The 23,868-nt window shown below is 39.3% G+C and overlaps 1 protein-coding gene across 4 annotated transcripts in view; it reads left to right on the top strand.

Moving 5' to 3' along the window:
* The window catches only part of LOC122551638 (potassium voltage-gated channel subfamily H member 7-like), a 461,508-nt gene that overhangs the window by 425,114 nt on the left and 12,526 nt on the right, over window positions 1-23,868 (top strand). For all 4 annotated transcript variants that reach the window (XM_043693876.1, XM_043693877.1, XM_043693875.1 and 1 more), the window contains 4 exons: window positions 9,646-9,851; window positions 16,486-16,585; window positions 17,254-17,520; window positions 20,825-20,975. In XM_043693876.1, the coding sequence (XP_043549811.1) occupies window positions 9,646-9,851; window positions 16,486-16,585; window positions 17,254-17,520; window positions 20,825-20,975 (724 nt within the window). The remainder of the gene's footprint in view (window positions 1-9,645; window positions 9,852-16,485; window positions 16,586-17,253; window positions 17,521-20,824; window positions 20,976-23,868) is intronic.

Here is a 23,868-nt window from a genome sequence, read left to right as displayed (position 1 = left end):
ATACTCCCAGGCACCAATCGAAGCCCTAAGTTCATCTGCCTTACCCACTATACTCCTTGCATTAAAGTATATGCACTTCAGGCCACCAGTTCTTTTGCATTCATTTGCTCTCTGCCTACTCTTCCCCTTATTAATGCTAATTTCATGAGTCTTACAGTCTCCAGTTTCCACCTCACTGTCTACTTGTCTTCTCTTCTGGTTCCCAGCCCCCTGCTACATGAGTTTAAAACCTCCCCAACAGCAGTAGCAAAAGATCTATGAAGTTTGACTTATATTTCCACGTATGGTCCTGATGCTTTGGGTGGTGACTCATCAAACTCCATTCCCTTCAAAAGAAAGAAAAGTTCTTAAACATCGTCAAAAGAAAGCTTTCAGTTTAGTGCTCTTATCTAAACGTCCCTTTCACTAGATTTCCATTATAACCCAGTATTCTAACTCTGTTTGCTGCCAAGCCTTTTCTGCCACCACTGTCATCCCTTAATCATTTCCTTTCATCCAGTTTTGAGATTCAACAATTATCATTCTATCTCATTCCTGACTCCTGGAGAGATTTCCTCACCGTTTTTTATTTCATTTTTGCCCGAACAAGGCTAATGTGACACTCTACTAACTATAAGTTTTGATCTTGAAAATGACTAATTTTTCCCAATTCTCTGTTTTCTTGGTTAATCAATCCTCTATCCTTGCTAATATATCACTCCCAACACCCAAACCTGTTATCTTATATAGTAACATCATATGTGACACCATATCTAGATATCAGAAGATGCCACATATATGGATTCCCTTTATCCACCCAGTTTGGATATGCTAAATTTGAATGTTACCGCAAAGAGATATCTTGCTGAAGCTTTTTGGCTTGTACTCTTCAAGCCAAACAGAAGCATGTCATATTTCAATGATTGAAACATGCTTTTATGATTCAGACACTGGCTCCTTATTTCCCCCTCTCTCTAAGTGTGAAATGCTGTCATATTATCATCACAGTTGACTGGAAGATTCCTGACTATGAAGTGTCAGCCTTGGATTTTGTGACCAAGTCCCACAGTGGATTATGTACTACTCAGATGCTTTCAAGTGAGCCATCATTCAACCATGGAACATCCAAGATGCTTCACAGAAGCATTATCACACAAAATGTGACACTAAACCATAGAATGGACAGTATTTAATAACTGGCATCCTATTCCTGACAGCAGAACCAAAAATGAGTGCCACTCCTGGATGTGTACCATGAGTCACTTTCAACATGATTCAAATTAAATTGTTGATAGAATGCAAAGAGGACACATGTGGTTATATGGGAGGGAGTGGATGTTCATCAGGTGAGCCCACCAACAGCTGACAATGCACCAAGTGCAGGTGGCTATAAGATGTTCTTCTGGACAACCAGAGAGGCTCTGCTTAATAATCACAATCTTCGTGACCAACTTTACTCTATCAAAACGTTATCGCAATTCTTGTTGCTGTATTTCATCACCCTCACCACACTCCTATGAACATATACCCATTACTCACTCCATATGCTTCTTTTGTGAGTGGGTCCCCTTCCAATCATATCATCAACAACTACTGGGCACATGTCTGACATGAGAAAGAGTCCAGCTCCAAGCTCCGGTATGCCTCCCTACAGATTATCCTCCAGCCCGGGAGAGAATAGCAGGCGGTGCTGTTTTCCACAGATGGCAACAAAAGACCCTCTTGCCTGACTAATGTGGCCTAAATGGATTTCAGCAGAGGATGTGGGCACCTGGGCATCTATCAAAGAATTTGGACCCAGTGCAGGAAAAGGATTCCCAATTTGCCAGATTAAATGGCACAGTCACATATTTTGAACATACAAGCATATGAAATAGGAGGCCATTCAGCCCTCAAACCTACTCCACCGTTTAATAAGATTGTGGCTAATCTGTTTATAATCTCAAGTGCACAATTCTGCTGGCCTCTGATAACTTTCACCTTGTAGTTTAACAAGAATCTATCCACTTCTGTCTTCAAAATATTCAAGATCCCTGCTTCCACCAGGAAGAGAATTCCAAAGACTCAGAACACTCTGAGAATAAGAAAAAAGCCTAATTTCTGTTTTAAATGAATAATTCCTGATTGGTAAACAATGTCCCCTTGTTCTATATTTTCTCATAGGAGAAAATATCTGACAAACGTACCCTGTAAAAACCCCTCAGGAACTTATGTATATAAATCAAATTATCCCTTCCACTTCCAAGCCTAGCCTGTCCAACCTTACTTCAAAAGACAACTCTCTTATTCCAGGTATTACTTGATAAATCTTTTCTGAAATATCTCCAATGCGTTTACATCCTTCCATAAATAAGGTGACTACAAAATAATGCAAATACAGTCTTATGAGTCCCCTGTTTAACTGAAGCATAATCTCCCTATTTTTCAATGCAGCACCCCTCATGATAAATGAAAGCATTCCATTAGCCTTCCTAATTATTTGCTGTACCTTCTGCAATTTATGCACAATGATACCAGATCCCTCTACAACTCAGGGCTCTGCAATATCTCATCATTTTAATAATATGCTATCTGTCATTATGAACAATTTCAAGTTTTTCCACATGACACTCCATTTGCCACATCTTTGCCCAGTCACTTAACCTATCCTTATCTTTTCACAGCCATCTTATATCCTCTTCACAATTTACTTTCTGGCATATTTTTTGTGTCATCAGCAAATTTGACAAATATACCTTCAATCCCTTCATCTAAGTTACCAAAGAGGTTTCCATAGGCTCCACAATTAAGGATCTCAGGGAGCATTACACTGCTTTCATTACGTCTTTTGTTTCATTACTCATTTCCTTGTCCCATCACCATTCCCTTTGATCCTGTAAGGCTAATTCTTCTGTGGTTCAATCTCTTTTGTCAGCCATCCTATCACAGACCCTTCCTTTCCCATCTGTCCCTTGCTCAGAACCTATCATGTAGCCAACTTTTCTCAGTTCTGATGAAAGGTTTTTAATCTCAAAAATTAACTCAATTTCTCCCCCCACAGATGCTGCCTGACTAAGCAAGTTTTCATGACAATTTCTGTTTCAGGCTGTCAACATTTGCAGTATTTTGCTTTTACAAACTATCTTTGTGAATTGGCAGCTATGCCACACAAGTGAATGTGTAGGCAGCCTCAGTATTGCTTGGCAAATGTGACTAAAGTGGGTGACAGTATGGCTTCTGTGAGGCCATATGTGTGATGGGGATCCGTGCAAACAAGATGGTTAGGTATCGCATGCAGCCTGGGAACAGATCCTTCAGCCCAATTCATCTGAGCAGACATCCCAATCGGACCTAGTCCCATTTGCCCACTTGGTCCACCCTCCAAACTCTTCCTATTCATATATCCAACCAGATGCCTCTTAAATGTTGAAATTGTGGCCACCTCCACCACTTCCTCTGGCAGCTCATTCCATACACACACCATTCCCTTCGTGAAAAAGTTACCCCTCAAGTCTTTTTTAAATCTTTCCCTTCTCATCTTAAATGTATGCCCTCTAGTTTTGGAATCCTCTACCCTGGGAAAAACTGACCTTAGGTATTCACCCTATTCATGTGTCTCATGGTTTTAAGAGCCTCTGCCAGGTCAGCCCTAAGCCGCTGATGCTCCTGAGTGGAAAAACAAATGCCAAAATCTATTCAGCCTCTCCCAATAACTCAAAAACTCCAATCCTGGCAAAGTAAGGGCAAAGCGGTGGCTCAGTGGTTAGCACTGCTGCCTCATCACAGTGCCAGGGGCCTGGGTTCGATTCCCACCTCGGGCAATTGTCTGTGAGGAGTTTGCACATCCTGCCCATGTCGGCATGGGTTTCCTCCGGGTGCTGCAGTTTCCTCCCACAATCCAAAAGCTGCTCAGGTCAGGTGAATTGGCCAAGCTAAATTGCCCATAGTGTAGGTTATTAGTCAGGGTTAAATGTAGGGGAATGGGTCTGGGTGGGTTACTCTTCAGAGGGTCGGTGTGGACTTGTTGGGCTGTAGGGCTAGTTTCCACACCGTAGGGAGTCTAATCTAATCTAAAATCCTTGTAAATCTTTTCTGCAGTCTCTCAAGTTTAACAACGTCTTTCCTAAAGAAGGGCAACCAGAATTGCACACAATATTCTAAAAGGGGTCTCACCAATGTTCTGTACAGTTGCAACATGCTGTCCCAACTCTTACACTCAATGTTCTGACCAATGAAGGCAAGCGTGCCACATACCTTCTTCACCACCCTATCTACCTGCTGATCGATATTCAAATCTGAGGTCATTAATCATTCAGTTAATAATCCTTGTCTACACCTTGCTTCCCTCATGGCCTGAAACAGTCGCTCCACTGCAGCATCTAACATTACCCACTTCACTACTTCTTGTTCACTCCCCTCCAAGGTCCAACCTAACCACTCACACCTCTGACATCCCCAATTTGCCATTGCCCCCCTTGCTCTTTGTCAAAACTGGCACTTCCTGAGCCAGAGATTCTGACAAAAACAGCTGTCGATTTTAATCAAAAGATAAACCTGACTAACCCATGCCATCTTTATAAGATTGAAACCAGTGTCTCAATTCCTCATGTGTTGTGCTGATTTATTCTTGAAGCAGAGCATAATTTGAAAGCATTTTAAGAAATGACTACTTATGGGGTGCAAATAGACTGAAAACTACAAGTCAACACGCCAAAGTAAGGTTCAAACTGCATCTGTAAAGCTATTGACTTAATCTCTACATTTTATCCCATAATCAGGAAAATGGGATTTTAGTTTCTCCCAATTAACTCCCCCTGCCAATCCCATTTCATGCGGTTATATGTCGTATTTGTCTTATGTCTTGCACTTTGGAAAAAAGAATACAGGCATGGACTATCTTCTAAACAGTGAGAAAATTCATAAAGCCAAAGTACAAAGGGATCTGGGATTGCTAGTCCAGGATTCTCTAAAGGTTGATTGCAGGTTGAGTCCGTGGTTAAGAAAGAAAATGTAATGTTGTCATTAATCTCAAGAGGATTGGAATGCAAAAGCAGCAATGTGCTTCTCAGATTTTATAATGCTCTGGTTAGGCCCCATTTACAATATTATGTCCAGTTTTGGGCCCACACCTCAGGAAGGACATACTGGCAATGAAGCATGTCCAGTGGAGATTCACACAGATGATCGCTGGAAGGGTAGGCCTAACATATGATGAACAGCTGAGGATCCTGGGATTGTATTCATTAGAGTTTAGAAGGTTGAGGGGAGATCTAATAGAAACTTACAAGATAATGCATGGCTTAGAAAGGTGGACGCTGGGAATTTGTTTCTGTCAGTGGGGATACTAGGACTCGTGGGCACAGCCTTAAAATTAGAGGGGGGTCACTTTAGAGTGGAGATGAGGAGACATTTCTTCAGCCAGCTTGTGGAATTCATTGCTACGAAGTGCAGTGGAGGCCGGGACGTTAAATGTCTTCAAGGCAGAGATTGATCAATTCTTAATCTTGCAAGGAATTAAGGGCTACGGAAAGAGTGCGAGTAAGTGGCGTTGAAATGCCCATCAGCCATGATTGAATGGCGGAGTGGACTCGATGGGTTGAATGACCTTACTTCCACTTCTATTTCTTATGGTCTTATGGTCTATTTAATACCCACCCAAGGAGATCAGCAGAAGGATAGGCAAAGACTTCGACAAAAGAGGTAGATTTCAAGGAGGAAAAAATAGAAAGTGAGGTAGAGTAGTTTAAGGAGATAATCCCAGAGTCTAGCAGCTAAAAGCACAGAGACCAGTAGTGGACCCATTGAAATCAGGAATGCTCAAGAGTTCCAGAATTAGAGTTGTGCAAATACCTTGGCTATTTGAGGGTGAAGGCGAGTTTAGAGACAGTAATACCAATTGCAGTGCAGATCATCACTGACCTGATTTTTCACATTTTTTGTGAAAGTGCATATACTGTATACAGCAAAAACTTGAATTTCTATAGTGCTGAAAGACCATTAATATAAATGAATATGCAAGCTACTTGACAGAAGTGTCAATAAAAATGACAACATAAGATTAGACAATTTGTTGATTTGACTTTTAGATTTCTGTTACTATAATCTAGCACGACGCAAAACAACTTGTAAATATTATTAAAAATAAAAAGTTTATTTAATGAAAGCATGCCATATTTGAATCCCATGCAGTTTGAGTCTTCAATTTGTTTTCTAGTGTTTACCATTATCATAAACCTTTGTATTGTTTATGGATGCTGTGCCCTTAAGTGTTTCCTTACTTGAGGCAGTAAGGGTGAACAATGAATGCTAAACCGACTAATATGTTACCTGTAATTCAGAAGACCTGATATCTGCAGCTACAAGTATCCTTTGACTATCAACATTAGCAGCAGGAGTACCCTGTGCTGAACCTTTTTGGTGTTCGTTGCTTTCCTAAGAAAATTGTAAATGAATTCTCTACTGTGAAATTGTGGATGTACAATGATCTTCAAACCTTGCTACAAGTGGGGCATTCCTCTTGTAAACATTAACACATTCCCAACACTGGCCTGAACTTTGAGAGTTAGCATCTGTACAAAAAATAAAGTAATGCCATCATTGAAATATTTTTTAATAAGCACATTGGACAAAAATGACAATAAATAAAATAAATAACAAAAATTTAAAAGCCTGAGGTCAAGACATCTGGCAACTACAGGGACCATTCAAATCATTTCACAGGTCATAGCTCTAAAACCTATGGATTTTAATCTGAACATAGCAACCAGATGTTTCCTGTCAAAGAATATATTGATACAAGAGAAACATCATAAAATCCATATGATTAGAATTATAGAACCAAAGCTACATTGAGATAGGTAATCTTTCCATGAAGTGCAGACTGTAAATATTGTTTGCCTAAAGAATGAGTGAATAACCTGATACTGAAAACCTAATACTCAAAAGCTGTTCGACAATTCCTGTTATAGCTAAATGCCGTTTTCTTTTTTTAAAGGTATTTTGTTCTTGTCAGCAAAGATGTATTGTAACGTTTTCTTGCAGTTTAACCTTCAGGCGCAGGTGCTGTATTATATAATTAAAGCAACATTCATCAAACTATTATATTACATGCCTTTCCAGGTTATTGACAAATCCTTTGTATAATTAGGTTATTTTTCAATGTCTGGCTGATATTGAGCAGGTGTTCAAAGCTAAATCTTACTGAAACTACTCATTTTTCATTGGATAAATGGTCTTCAGAGTAAATTCTGACATAATGGGGCTAGTCAGTGGTAAACCCATTGTAAATCTCTGCAGTTTTTCTTCTTTTTCCTAAATATTTCTGAAGGCCCGGAATACTCTTCCTCTATAACAACATATAAATTAATTTCATTTCATGTCACTTCAACAACCAATCAATATTGTTGTATCATTTATCCTAAAATTCTTCTAAATTCAGTTCTCTTCAAGAACTTGTTAATCACCACATTTTCCATTTATTATTCTCATATATTTGATAATAAGACTGTTCATGATAGAAAATCTTTCTCTTCAATATTGTGACAAAGTGGACTGATTTGGGAATTTGATGAAAGTGCCAAGGAACTGTTTGTTTTCAGTGCAGTGTTGACCAACCTTGCCTCTCTGGAAATTAACTAACCCAATATAGGGGAAAAATCATTTTGTGGGTTGTTAATTTTATATAATGTGTCAATCATTGAAATTTTGAGAATAATTACACACTATTAGTAACAGTTCAAGAAGTGAATGTTTGATACCAGATCAGACTTAAACATGAACTTATTAAATTGGAAGATTTAGGAGTAGAAGCAGAGGGAATGGAGCAGGGTACAGCTGCAGTCTGTTGGCTAAAACTGGGGTCAGTTCATGCTTCCATTAGAGAATCTTGCCTGTCAGCAATACAAATTGCAAGTTCATGTGCATTTTACCCCTGAATTTCCAACTGTTACTGTTTCATGTGTTATACTTCAGAAGCGGGAGTATTTATTTGAATCATTATTTTTGATGAATGCTGCAGTTTCCACTTTAGTCTATCAGTGGATTGCTGCAACAGTTAAAATGAACTTAAGGCACACTGCACCTGTACAGAAGATGTTGCACTTAGTTAATGTTCCTCTTGGAAACTTAGAAATCACCCTCTTGTCATACCTGACATCACAGTGCCCCCTGCTGGAATATGCATGCAACTCGCCAATTAACCATATCAATTGATCAAAACATACTGATCCCATCTTGCTGTTCTCAATTGTTTCTGGACAATCTTGTAAGAGACATCCTTTGGAGTATAAGGAAGCAGTCCCAGGGCTAAGGCTTCCTCACATTGAGAGTTCTTGCTTGCCTACATCAGGCAAGATTAATCAAAAATGATAAATTACCATGAAGCATGTCCAAATAGTCAGAACTGAATACCAACAGAGATAAAGAGTAGGTAAGCAAAACAACAGGGGCCTTAACATTTTCCTGTCTGTTATAGAACCTGGAGGCAGAAGGTAAGAATGGGAGAGATTCCAGATCAGTCACACATCTCTGTGTGTGTTGCCACTTTTATTTTACTCATTATGATTAGCTCAATTGGCTGGACAGCTAATGTGGATCTGATTGGTGTTGGTACCACCGAATTTGATCTCTCCATTGTCTGGTGTGAATTTGGGACCTGCCTCCTTGCTCTACCCATAATGGGTCAGATTTTCCATTGGGCAAAGAATTCAAGAAGAAGACAATGGCTGGTTACTTGCTATTGGTTTGTTACATCCCATTAGGATGAATTGTACATTTCAATCGTATTGGTTTCTGAATGTCTTTTGCTAGTTCACTATCAGTAATAAAATAGGCCTTTGATTATTTCATACAGCAAGTTCATTTCAATGTGTATCATATCAAATGTTTGATAAGCATGTCTGTAAAATTCTTAACGTGCTAGTAACTGCAACGGTGCAACTGCAATAATTAGCACATAATTATAAAGTTATCTGAGAAAGATTTTATCTACTTTCCCTTTAAACCATTAGTAAAATTGAGACTTCATTTGGGCAGGACAGAAACACCACTTCTGTGTTGAGTTAAAGTCCATTTACAACAATCAACAAAGTTCAAAAAAAATTTCCTGTAAATTAAAGCAATATGTTTGAAAACTTCAGTGATTCTTATTTAATAGTTGTTCATTTAAATTTCCCTTTCAGAACCTGAAGATTACCAAACTAGAATTCAGTAAAACATAGCACAGTCATCAATAAATGCAACTTAATTAGATAGAACAAAGGAAAATAAATGGGCTATGTAGGTTACTGATGTTAAAACAGACCTGCAACAGCCCTAGTGAAAAAAAAGCACTTGAGATACAATCCAGAAGCTTATTATTCAGCCATAGCTTTTGACATATGTTTTCATTTAGAGAACAGTTGATTTCAGGTTTCAGTGGCAGCTTCATACGTAAATAGTAGCTATCCGACTTCTTCCAATGAGAAGGTTAAAGCAATATCATATATCATCAATAAGCCGTCAGCACAGACGCACAGTTGTATCTATTGAGTTACATGCTTCAATCATTTATGAGAATCTGTGTCTCAAGGTAAAAACAAATCAAAAGAATCTTTGGAGTTTTCTGAATCCAGTATCAGGGGAAAATAGTGACTCAAGATTTATGGCGAAGGAGTTTTGATTCTAAAAGGAACATCTGTTTCTGTCTAGGGAAAAATGACATCTTTGGTGAAATGATCCATCTTTATGCAAGACCTGGGAAATCTAATGCTGATGTACGAGCGTTGACGTACTGTGATTTGCACAAGATCCAGAGGGAAGACCTTTTAGAAGTTTTGGATATGTATCCAGAATTTTCCGACTACTTCTTAACAAATCTGGAACTCACATTCAATCTACGAGATGAAGGTTCAAAGGTAACAATTTCAAGGCAACTCAAAGAGCAATATGCCAACATTTTCTAATTAACTGCGAACAAGCATGTTACTGTGTCATGTCAGGCAGTTAGTGGTACTACTTCAACACAGTTTGACATTTTAGTTAGTTATTGAGATGTTTGAGACTGGCAAACTTATAAAATTATGGCTGTTCCTATTTACAGTTTTTAGTAGGAATTTTATTGACTAGGAATTTTATTTCCTTAAATGTTAAAGCACATTAGTTTAAGCCTGATTTCTACTGAAAAGGTGTATGAGGACTAGTAAAAAAAAATAGGCTTAATACCAACACTGCCCTCTCACATGATTCCTATGGCACTGTTTGAAGAAGAGCAGTGAAGTACTGTTACCTGAAACAAGATTCACCCTTCTTTAAGACCACTTAGAATAGATTATTTGGTTGTCAATTACAATTTATGCATACATTGGCTGCAGCATTTTCCATTATTACCATAGTACATACATTTGAAAAGTATTAAATTAGTTGCCAGCCATTTTGGAATGTAATAAATCTGTAATCCAATGGAAAAAAAATACAAAAAATTGACAGTACAGAAGGAATCCATTTGCCCCATGTTGTCTTTGTTAATGGAAGAATACTTATCCAGCCCAAATGAATGTGATGACAGAAATGTTACACCAATTACATCTTTGTCATTCACAAATTTGCTTATCAAAGCAAAACATTATGTATACCATTTTGCTTGCTGTTAGTTCAACCTTCACCTGTCTGCAGTTTCCAGTAGAAAAAGATGAAAGCACTCCTGATTGAAATTAGATACTCTAAAATATGAAAGATGTCCATAGTGTATAGTCCACGCTGTCCATACATTATCTGCCATGTAGTTTTCTAACTTTATTATTAGTGTGACAAATTTTATATACTTCTTAAACACGTTTTCATTCAACTTCTGCATTTGTATTCAAATTAATGGTAGAGCCTTGTGTAGTGCAGTAGAACAGAGGGATCTAGGGGTGCAGATATATAATTTTTTTAAGTTTGCCTCACATATAGTGGTTAAAATGGCATTTGGCAAGCTTGCTCAGTCCTTTGATTATGGGAGTAGGGAAGTCATGTTGAAAAGATTGTGTTTATTGTTGTTTATCTTCCACTGTATATTGAAACTATCTTGACTCGTTAAGAAAAGTGTCCCCCATTTGTGAGAGTTTCAAGAATGCAACCTATGCAAAGAGTGGGTCTTTGCTAGTTGTCCACCAGTTGCTTGACCAATCTATTCAACATGAGCCCTTCATCAGGAATGGGGCTTGTGGGCCATGGAGGCTGAGAGATAAATTGGAGGTGAGTGGGGCTGGGGGAAAGGCAGCTGCAAGTGAGATAGGTAGCTGAAGGGGGCAGTGATAGGTCGGAGAGGAGGGTAGAGCAGATAGGTGAGAAGAAGGATGGACAGGTAGGACAGGTCAAGAGTGCGGCGTCGAGTTGGAAGATTGGACCTGGGATAAGGTGGGGGGAGGGGAGATGAGTAAACTGGTGAAATCACATAGATCACGTATAGTTGGAGGATCCCAAGGTGTCGAGTGGTAAGGGTTTGGCAATGGATGAGACCCAGGACTTGCATGTCCTTGGAGTAGTGGGATGGGGAGTTAAAGTGTTTGGCCATGGGGTGGTGGTGTTGCTTCATCCATGTGTCCTGGAGATGTTCTCTGAAGCATTCCATAAATAGGCGTCCTGTCTGCCCAATGTAGAGGAGACTGTATTGGGAGCAACGGATACAGTAAATGACTAGTGAAAGTGCAGGTAACTTTATGTGTGCAGTGTAATTAATTGATTCTGTCCCACCTTCCAACTCAGCACCACCCTCTTGACCTGTCCTACCTTTCTGTCTTCCTTCCCACCTATCCGCTCCACCCTCCTCTCTGACCTATCACCATACACCCCCACCTTCATGTACCTTTAGCACTCTCAGCTACCTATCCCCCAGCCCCACCCCCTCCCATTTATCTCTCAGCCCTCTTGGCCCACAAGCCTCATTCCTAATGAAGAGCTCATGCCCGAAACATTGATTCTCCCGCTCCTCGGATGCTGCCTGACTGGCTATGCTTTTCCAGCACCACACTCTTGACTCTGTTCTCCTGCATCTGCAGTCCTCACTTTCTCCCAATCTGTGAGATAGCTCTGCCAGTTGAGGGGAATTTTGCAGGGTCATCCTGGGTGTGGCTTTCTATCCAAATTTGGTGTCTAGATTGATACTGGGTGATTTAATTGGTTTTATTCTGTTTACGTTTTCTCATAGCATTTGTGATAACTTAATTATGTGATATATTAAAGGTTCTATGTCAATGCAATCTTCTTCCTTCCTTCTGTCTTTGCCTTTCTTCCTGATTTTCTTTCTCTTCCCTCTCTGGTCTCCTTTTCAGACCTTTATGCCCTGTTAATGTAATCACGTCTCAAGCTTAAAGTTGCAGGTGTTTTGCAGATCAGACAATTTGTTATACTTATCATCACACAATATATATTTGAACACATTATTCCATTAGTGCTCAGTCAGTGCCAGACAGCTTTGTTACATAAAGCCTTGAGTTTGGTTGTAAGACTATTGGAAGCAATGCCACAATCGATGCCCTAGTAATTAAAATGAGATAACACTAAATCATTAAACAGTGTTAATGATGACTTAACAGTTAAACAGTATCAAATTCTCTTTAAGTATTGAATCAACATGCTCACACATCAAATTATAATGGGACAAATTTCTTTCTGGATTTATACCAGCGACCTGATATAAATTTCATCAGGCTAAGTCATGATTATGTGGGAAGCCATTCTGCTAGCTCCCACACCCCATTGGTACTTTATGGAATTTACTTCAAAAAATAATGGTGGTCCATTAGTATATCTGCCCAATCTTATGCATGTAGTGTAATTAATCAATTCTACCCAAGTCAGCCCAGCAGCATTTAGTATTTTGGTATTTGCAATGGCTCAATTGTAGTATTTTGACTTCACAGTCAGAACATTGAGAGTTCAAGTCCCACTCCAGCCACCTGAACGCATACACTAACATGAGACTTGGAGCAGTACCAAGAGTGGGTTGCACTCTCAGAGTTGATTTGTTTCAGTTTGGATATTTTACAAAGATTTTGTCTTCCCAGGTAAGGCCGATTTGTTCAGTTCTTGAAAGCGTGGAGCTTGATTATACCTGTTAAATCCTTGTGCCACCTGAGATAGTTCTTGGAACGTACATTTTCTTTCCCCATTATTTATCTTAGCATCAGAGAACAACAATTAATAACATTGTCTGATACAATTAGACAATTAGGTCATTATAGGAGAACGAAAGAGGTAGACCCCATAGTGCTAATGCAAAGAAGAGCAGAGAGATTCCCCCTAGCAAATATTTATCCCTCATTCAATAGCTAAAAGCAAACGGCCTGGTCATTATTAGATTACTAATTCTGAGATCTTGCTCTGTTCAAATTGGCTGTCATATTTTCTACGATACAAATGTAACCACACTTTAAAATTCTTAATTAGCAATAAGCTGCTTTTGGATATACTGAGATTGACAAAAGGGCGACATAAATGTAAGCTCTTCTTTCTTTCAATATTTTAGTCAGCCATCCAGCCATACAGTTGGTATGCTATCCTGAGGCAGGTACCTGAGGCCTGCTTCAACAATGACTCACACTCCACCAGGTTTTGAGAAGGGGGTGCAGACATGAATCAAATTGGAAATCCACTGAAATTATTTCGATGAGCACGACCCTAGGATGATTCCCTGGTACACATTGACCTGAAGAAATGTAAACATCCATAACAATGCCAGCTAAATATTCTAGTAATTCTCTACAAACACATTGAATTGTGTTACAAAAGACCTACTTACGGCAACATAACGTATTGCTCTTAATAATCTCCAAATATCAGCAAATAAATTGTTTTGATACAACTGGTGTGACAAAATCAATTTTATTGATTTATAAGTATCAATTTTATTGATTTTTCTTTGGAATATACAATTCAGAAATAAAAGTAAATAATGTGAGAATTATCTTGGTTGTTTCAAAATCCAGTCTAAGGCACTTTTAAATGAGAAGATACATTTGAAAATGTATTTACGTAATACAACTTCAGTGCACAATTATAGTACTGTTTACATGAGAATCAGAAAGGTTAGAAATAAAATACAAAATACCTAATGAAGTATTGCCAATAAAATTATAATAAAATGGTAATTCATGGTAAAGTACTAAGTTACTCACTTTTCAAAAAAAGAATAAAAAATAATGGTGTGATCATTGAAACAGTGAGATTCTGGCAATTGTGTGCATTCAAAGGGACCTGGGTGCATCTGTAGATAATTCTCAGAATTTAACAGAATAAATTATAGTATAGGAGTTAAGAAATCTTACAATAGTTATACAGGGCATTAGTGTGGTCAAGCTTGAAATACCTATTCATCATTAAGGGATGAACGGATTGTTCTATGATTAAACTCAACTTCTACCCCTTAGAATTTGAAGTATGAGAGGTGATTGAATTTAAAGATGTAAAATTCTTGACAGGGTATATGCAGAGAAAAGATTTTCCTGTGAATCTAGAACAGGAAGTCACAGACACAGAAAGACTAGAATAAGGAGAAATTTCATAACTCTTTCTACCCCAGGGAGCCATAGATGCTCATTTGAGTATACAGGTATTCAAGAAGAAGTTAATGGATGTTTGGGCACTAAAAGAATTAAGGAACATGGAGATATGGATGACTAAAGAAATTGAGGGTTTGGTTAAGAAAAAGAAAGAAGCATATGTAAGGTATAGACAGGATAGATCGAATGAATCCTTAGAAGAGTATAAAGGAAGTAAGAGTATACTTAAGAGGGAAATCAGGAGGGCAAAAAGGGGACATAAGATAGCTTTGGCAAATAGAATTAAGGAGAATCCAAGGACCTTTTACAAATACATCAAGGACAGAAAGGTAACAGGAAGAGAATAGGGCCCCTCAAAGATCAGCAAGGCAGCAGAAAATGGGGGGAGATACTAAACGAGTATTTTGCATCAGTATTTACTGTGGAAAAGGATATGGAAGGTATAGAATGTAGGGAAATAGATGGTGACATCTTGCAAAATGTCCAGATTACAGAGGAGGAAGTGCTGGATGTCTTGAAATGCATAAAGATGGATAAATCCCCAGTACCTGATCAGGTGGACCCTAGAACTCTATGGGAAGCTAGAGAAGTGAATTGCTGGGCCTCTTACAGAGATATTTGTATCATCGATAGTCACAGATGAGGTGCCAGAAGACTGGAGGTTGGCAAATGTGGTGCCACTGTTGGGACAAGCCAAAGAACTATAGACCAGTGAGCCTGACGTTGGTGGTGGGCAAGTTGTTGGAGGGAATCTTGAGGGACAGGATGTACATGTATTTGAAAAGGCAAGGACAGGTTAGGGATAGTGAACATGGCTTTGTGTGTGGGAAATCATGTCTCACAAACTGGATTGAGTTTTTTGAGGAAGTAACAAAGAGGATTGATGAGGGCAGAGCGGTAGATTTAATTTATATGGACTTCAGTAAGGCGTTCGACAAGGTACCCCATGGGAGACTGTTGAAATATTGCATGCAATTCTGGTCTCCTTCCTATCGGAAAGATGTTGTGAAACTTGAAAGGGTTCAGAAAAGATTTACAAGGATGTTGCCAGGGTTGGAGGATTTGAGCTATAGGGAGAGGCTGAACAGGCTGGGGCTGTTTTCCCTGGAGCGTCAGAGGCTGAGGGGTGACCTTATAGAGGTTTACAAAATTATGAGGGGCATAGATAGGATAAATAGGCAAAGTCTTTTCCCTGGGGTCGGGGAGTCCAGAATTAGAGGGCATAGGTTTCGGGTGAGAGGAGAAAGATATAAAAGAGACCTAAGAGGGCAACTTTTTCACACAGAGTGTGGTATATGTATGGAATGAGCTGCCAGAGGAAGTGGTGGAGGCTGGTACAATTGCAACATTTAAGAGGCATTTGGATGGGTATATGAATCGGAAGGCTTTGGAGGGATATGAGCCGGGTGCTGGCAGGTGGGACTAGATTGGGTTGGGATATCTGGTCGGCATGGACGGGTTGGACCGAAGGGTCTGTTTCCATGCTGTACATCTCTATGACTCTTTGATTCTATGAGATGGAGTTGTGGTCGAAATCAGCCTTATTGAATGGTGTACCTGTAGTTGGTTTGAAGTCTCTATTTCTTATTTTCTTCTGTTTAAAAGCAGCCAGATGTTAATATCATTTATCTCAAAAATATGGAATGGACTGCCAAGATTAGACTGGTATGGCAACTCTACCAAAGCAGATTTAAATCAGTTTTTGCTAACTTATGAAACATTTGAAAGATAATTTATTTCAATAAATGGTAACTGAGTCACAGTAATCTGACCCATCCCACTAACCTTCTATTACACATCTCGTGATTGTTATTTAGATTAAAATCAGAAAATACCATTAAGTGGACAGATGAGCCAATATTGCACATTTAATTTTATTGTCAAAATTACCCTTTATGTTTATTCATGTCCCTTAAACTGTGATTCAGTAAATACTGAAATATTTCTGTCTCATTTTCTGTCATTACTTTTGTCTAATGCCACCCACTGCTATTCTTTTATATTCTAGGCAGACATGCTGCTCAGAGCAGAAACAAGTGATGATTCAGATGAGGAGATTCCCAGACCTCGAAGAAGAAAGCTTTCCTTCAAAAAGCAAATAAATGAAGGTAATTTATCTCTTGTGTTTAATGTTGGTCCTAAAATGAGAATTTAGCAAATAGAAGCAAAAACATTTAATTTTTGCATGTAGGAAAATATACTTGTTTTAAAATAGAGTTCCATTTTATTTCCAAAATGTGATTGTTAAAATACAACTAATTGGCATATTATATTTGATCTGAAAATGTGTTGCTGGAAAAGCGCAGCAGGTCAGGCATCATCCAAGGAACAGGAGAATCGACGTTTCAGGAATCCTGAAGAAGGGCTTATGCGCGAAACGTCGATTCTCCTGTTCCTTTGATGCTGCCTAACCTGCTGCGCTTTTCCAGCAACACATTTTCACCTCTGACCTCCAGCATCTGCAGCCCTCACTTTCTCCCCATACTATATTTGATCATCAGTTGAATTAAATCATTCATTACAGTTATTGCTGAACTGCATCATTATGTGAAAACTAACAGTGCAATGTGAACAATAAACTGAATTTAATTTTAAATGGATTTGAGGTAATGGATACAATATTTTACCAGTGCTTACATGGATCTCACTTCAAAAATTGACCATTTTGATGAATGGGAATCCGTAAGGTTAATAATCAAAAGTCAGCCTACTTTCCAAGGTTGATTTGTTTATAATAGCAATCACTCACCTTATTCAATAATATTTGCCATCACAGATGATGATGAAAATGATTATGAGTTCCACGAAGCAACTCAAGATATCTCACAAGGAGAACAGCAAAATTATTGTAAAAAAAGAGATTCGGAAGAAAAGCACAGTGGACCATCATCATCCTTTTCTACCTCTGTTGATGAGGAGAAGAAACCATTATGTTCTGGAATATTGGACTTTCCTTCAGAGATACAAGAGAGCTGCAGGCTGGGGTTTGCACAAGGATCAGAAATACAAAGCAGGAAAGCTGAAAGAAGAATTAAGGTGTCAGGTAAGGAATCAGAACAAAACCCAGCAAAGCTGATGTTAGTGATACTTTAGTTTATTGAATTTAATATTGAAGATCATTTCATTGAATAGCATTGAGACAGAAAAATGTTCATGCAATGAACCTGGCAATTAAGCTAAACAGTCAAAGAGACAATTCAAGATAATACCCAGTATGCCTGCTTGTAGCCTCCTTCTCTCCCACTAACACCCTTGCTGCTTCCTAATTTTCCACCATTCTCCTTGCAACATTTCTTTTCCCCCAACCTACTTTGAGCCTCTTCCTTCCAACCCCCTGCAGAAGAACGCCTCCACCCAGACTTAGCAGGTGAACCTCCTAATAGTCGGCTCTCTCAAGACTTGGGACCCTCAGCCTCAGCATCACTGACACAACACATCAGTTTGTGAGGAACCCTGTGCCGGTACTGCTGAAGCTCCTATGGTAAACGCACCTTGGCAGTTTGCTTGCTCACTTACTGACTGACTTATTGCTGCTCATTGCTCCTCCAATCCCAAGCTGTTTCTCTCCTGCAGTTACTACTCACAGGTTCACTATGAACCTATCTATCCATTCTATTTATAACAGTGACTTTTCTGATTGGTGACCCCCTTGATTGAATTTTCCCAAGTGCTTCCAAATTCACTTCAATTTAATTTTATTGCTGATGTAAGTGATACAATCTGGGTATGAGTTCCTTCTATATGAACCAGAGTGAATACCATAGAACATAGGCATTTGCTTATCATTTTGTTCAATTTTGAATAAAGAATAAGATAGGTCCTCCCTAAGGCTATTCTGCAATTCAGCTAAACTGTGACCTATCTCCAGATCTTATTTATCTTACCAGAAATCATGAGACCTCTCCATGAGCTTTTTTCACACTATCATTCCAAACTCACCACATTACCTGTGCACCATGCCCCTCAGGCTCTATGCTCATTGTTGTCTCCTAGTCGCTGTAGGTAGAAATATTGACCACTTACTTGATCCCTAGTGCCAGTGCCATGTTTGAAACCCAGCTGCGCACAATCAAGCATTGGTAGTCCAGAGTTGCCCTTCATTGTGCACAAGGTGAGAAGGCAGCCACAAACTGATGCATCACAGGGCACAGAGGTGACACAGAGCCTACTTATTGCACATTAAAGTGTACAGTTCACGTCCAGCATTGTTTAAGATCCAAGTCATGCAGCCCCATTGCATCTTACAACCTGGTCTACACAAAGCCCAGTGTAGCTCATACTCTTAGCATTGTTCAATGTGGAAGTGTCTCACAAGGAAGCCTTCAAACAGTTTAAAACATGCATTTTTATTCAGCAACAGCAGAAGAAAACCATAAAGAAACAAATAATAGCTGTACATGCCTCAAAGAATAGAAACAGACTGCTTGCATTTTGAGCAACAACAAATTTTCAGTCAATAAATAATCACTACATCCAGCTTTCATTGACTGCAACTGGGTGTCACTTAAATCCTGCTTGGCTTAAAGGACCTGATATTGTGCCACTCTATCACTGTGAAGATGATGTTCTTCTGACTCAATTTCCTCATCTTCCTCCTGGGAAGACTATTGCTCCCTCTTAGCTCTTCAGCATCCACCACATCACTTCTTTGCCTGCTGCAGGTGTGCAGATCATAGCATGCTCAGATGATGCAGCACATTCTGTCTGGAGTGTCTAACAAGGACCTTCGGATCAATTCAAGCATTGGAACTTTCCCTTCAGGAGGCCTATCATCTGCTCCACAGTGGTCCTAGTTGAAAAATGGGCAGAATTGTATTTACATTTGGCTTCAGTCAGAGAGTTGTATAACAGAGTCATCAGTCATGGTCACGGGGGTGATCTTTGAATCCCAACAACCATCCTTGTGAGATATATGGCCCATGAAACAAACCAGGAACATTAGAGTTGTCTACGATGTAAGCATCAAAGCCCCACACAATGTACCCGGGGCAGACTTTTAAGATCTGATCCTGTTGTCTCATTCCTCCTTAAACACATTGGACAATTCCAACCAGAATGTTATGGATGAATTTACCACAATACCGAAGCAGTCAACTCATCACGAACACAAGCCAGGACCAACACAAAACTCATTAGGAAACAAGTCACAATAACCTTTAATATTAAATAAGCTATTTCGAAACCTATTTGGTTCCTTAGGTTTACAATACTTCCCAAGTTTCTTGTAGTTTTACATAGTCACTCTCTCACTTCTCTGAGTCTGAATCTGCAAAGCTGTTTTCTCTCTTCCTCTCTCTCTCTTTCTCTCTCTCACTGGATGGTCAGCTGGTCTCTACATCTTGCCATGCTGGTCTTCTCCAAAGGCTTCCAGTAGACTCAAGAGAGATCAGTCGGCAGGTGAACCCTGTTTTTATACATTTTTGGATGGTTTCCTGGAACTTTCTAAAGTTCTGGCAAACTAGGCAGACATACTTCATACTGAAAACAAAAATCTTAGAAATCACAGCAGGTCAGGCAGCATCTGTGGAGAGAGAGAGAGAGCAAGCTAACATTTCGCGTGTAGATGACTCTTCATCAGAGCTCTGATATTTCAATAGATCTAAGCTGGATGTAATCATCACTTAATGACTATTGCTGTCTCAAAGACAAAAAGTCCCCATTTAGTCCCAGAGCAAATGCAACTTAACATGTAAAGTGCAGAAGATTACAAAACTTCTTGTGACATTGCTGCGCATTCCTCTGTACAAGGGAAACAGTGATTCGGACTTTGGATAAGGCTGGAAAGATCTGACGCAGTGGTCTCATCTGGTGGTCCTGGGGAAAGAGGATGCCACTCCTCTGCACTACTCCATCCACCAGATGTCCAGTTCTCTGGCATCTCCTTTAAAAATGTACAGCAATACACTATATTTGAAACAGTGTACAGCTAGGTATAAATATGGTATCTGTGGTGTGAAGATCTGACGGTTGTGGTACCATGAGCACTTTTGCCACTAGTGAGTGGATGATTGTGTGAAGGTAACACTGGAAAGATGGGATGCAGATACAATAAAGTGAGCAATGGAGAATTGTATGAGAAATGTCACCTGACCTCCCAAAGTGAAAAACTCTATGAAAAATCCTGAAAACATATCCAATCATAGTTCAGCAACTATAATTTTATACCTATGAAAACCAATAGTAGATAGTTAACAAAGATATTATTTATAGTTAATACATATCTGCAACATTTTGCCTTTGTCCTTTCCTGGGATTGCTATTGCAAGAGGAATTGTCGAAGGTAACAAAATAAATGTTAAAAATGGTTATGTTAATTTTTGGCTTTTCTTTTAAACATGTTTTGTCAGATGCTAATGAGAGAAAGTCAGCAGAATACCCTGATATGTCAACGCAGTCAGCCTCCTCTCATGCAGCCCGTGGTGTCTCAGAGTCTGGAAGCGATATAACATATGGAGAAGTGGAGCACAGACTAGATTTACTTCAGGAACACCTCAGCAGGTAATCATATCTTCAGGCTCTATTTTAGTCATTCCAACCTCACCTCTTGCACAGAGTAATGGAAGGAAGATATCTTGGTAAATTGTCTGTGTCAATTCCTAAAAGTGCCCTTCACTTTTGAATACGAAAATTTGAAAACAATATGAGTAGTGGTTTAAAAGCAAAATACTGCAAGTGCTAGAAATCTGAAATAAATAGATAAACATCTCACAGGCAATTTGGCTTAGGCAGCAAATGCTATCCTTACCAGAGACACATCTCGTATAAAAAAACTCAAAAGCATATTTTATATTATAATTTCAGAATTATGGACAATATTTCTAACGATAATGTAAGAAAATTTGTGTTATAGAGTCATAGAGATGTACAGCATGGAAACACACCCTTCAGTCCAACTCGTCCATGCCGACCAGATATCTTTAATTAATTTAGTCCCACTTGTTAGCATTTAGTCCATATCCCTCTAGACTCTTCCTCTTCATATATGCATCCAGATGCCTTTTAAATGTTGTAATTGTCCCTGTCTCCATCATTTCCTCTGGCAGTTCATTCCTTACCCACACCACCCTCTGCACGAAGAAGTTGCCCCTTACATCCCTTTTAAATCTTTCCCCACTCACCCTAAACCTATGCCCTTTAATTCTGGACTCACTCACTCTGGGGAAAAGACCTTGGCTATTCAACCCATCCATGTCCCTCATGATTTTTTGAACTCAGTAAGGTCACTCCTCAGCCTCCAATGTTCCAGGGAAAATAGCCCCAACCTATTCACCGTCTCCCTATAACTCAAATCCTCCAACCCTGGTAATATCCTCGTAAATCTTTTTGGATCCCATTCAAGTTTCACAACATCCTTCTGATAGGAGGGAGACCAGAAATGAACGCAGCACTCCAAAAGTGGCCTAACCGATGTCCTGTACTGCTGCAACATGACCTCCCAACTTCTATGCTCAATGTACTTAGCAATAAAATAAAGCATACTAAATGCCTTTTTCATTATCCTGTCTACCTAGGACTCCACTTTCAAGAAACTATGAACCTGCACTCCAAGGTCTCTTTGTTCAGCAACACTTCCCAGGACCTTACCATTAAGTGTATAAGTCCTGCTCTGATTTGCCTTTCCATATTACAGCACCTCACGTTTATCTAAATTAAATTCCACCTACCACTCCTCGGCCATTGGCCCATCTGAACCCGTTTTACTGTGAGGTAATCTTATTTGCTGTCTACTACACCTCCAATTTTGGTGTCCTCTGTAAACTTGCTAACCATATTTGTTATATTCACATCCAAAGCATTTATATAAAAGCAATGGATACAACATTGTTCCTTGTGGCACACCGCTGGTCACAGCCCTCCAGTCTGAAAAGCAACCCTCCATCACCACCCTCTTTCTTGCCAGTTTGGTATCAAATAGTTAGTTCTCCCTGTACTCCATGTGAACTAACCTTGCTAACCAGTCTACCATGAGGAACCTTATTGAGCGCTTCACTGAAGTCCATGAAGATCACGTCCACTACTCTGTCTTATCAATCCTCTTTGTTACTTCTTCAAAAGACTCAATTAAGTTAGTAAGGCACGATTTTCCACACACGCAGCCATGCTGACTATCGCTAATCATTCCTTGCCTTGAGTTGGACATTCTTTCTACAATGTTAAAATCTTGTTGATTCATAATATTGTTAGAGAAAATTTCTCCACTGTTTTTGTGTAAAGATTAAATGCAGCAAACAGCAAAAGCCTTTTTCAAAATGTCTTTGTTGCAGTAAGGTTTTTTATGGATTTGAAGACAACATGATAAATTATTCTTCATGGATGCATGTGTGACATATCCAGAAGCTTTACAAGTTAAAATTCAAAGTGAACTGTCATGTTTCAATATTGTTTGGTAAAATGCCTTGATGCCTGCAGCAAACCCTTATCAGCCACATTTACTCACAGTGTACTGAACAGTGTGATCCCAGTATCTCCAGTCCTATTTCAGACAGACTATGAAATTCCACTTGTGCAGAAACTGTAATGTCCTTTCACGAAGAGTGTGGACCCTTTGAGTGTCAGTCAATTTGTGCTGTAATGGGTTACAATGCTATACTTCAAGGTTCACTTTTGCAATGAGCTTAAGGCCATAGGTGCAGAGTTTGAAAGCTCTGGATTCATCAACACTACATATCCCTTGAAGAACAAGGATGTTAAACACCTTGGCATTTGTCAGTTCTTGAGAGGTAGTTGCATTTTGCTCGCTACATACTTTCCACATTAATTGGTAAATCTAAGAAGTTCTCCCTGTACTACAAGTTATGTAATAGCAGAAGTGTACACGTCAAAGTCACAGCATTAGTTATAAAGAGGGCAGGCCTTGTCAAAATTATCATCACAGTTTGATAGGATTCTTTGAACATATGGTTTAGAAACAACTCCAAATACATGTCTCTTTCTCCACTGAGTGCACTTCTTTCCATGAACCAGCTTCACTCCATTGTACTGACAGCCTTGCTAACGCATGCAAACATGGGCTTATGTCTGCATTATTGAACATTTAAGGTTTGGAATCTAGTCCTGTGAATTTTGATTCAAGGAACTCAGATTCAATTCTAGCCTTGGGAGCAACATACCTTCCACTTGTGATGCTTCTTCCTGCCCTGTAGGGGTTCTATATTCTAATATCTCTCCACCTTTTCTGCATTTGTGTAATTCTGCCCAACCTTTCAAGTCTAAGTTAGTAATTAAAGGAAATTGCAAGTCTGGCAGCATCTGTAGAAACAGAGCTAATGGAGAGAATTTAACTGCAGGTCTGCAATGGAACGTTAGAAGCAGCCAGTGCAGAAACGTTTAGTGGGACTGTCACCTTGATAGCCGCTGGGATAAGATGGCCACCCACTCATTGAGATCACAA

The sequence above is a fragment of the Chiloscyllium plagiosum genome, chromosome 7 (assembly GCF_004010195.1).
Source record: "Chiloscyllium plagiosum isolate BGI_BamShark_2017 chromosome 7, ASM401019v2, whole genome shotgun sequence".
Lineage (NCBI taxonomy): Eukaryota > Metazoa > Chordata > Chondrichthyes > Orectolobiformes > Hemiscylliidae > Chiloscyllium > Chiloscyllium plagiosum.
This window is presented reverse-complemented; position numbering and strand designations above follow the sequence as displayed.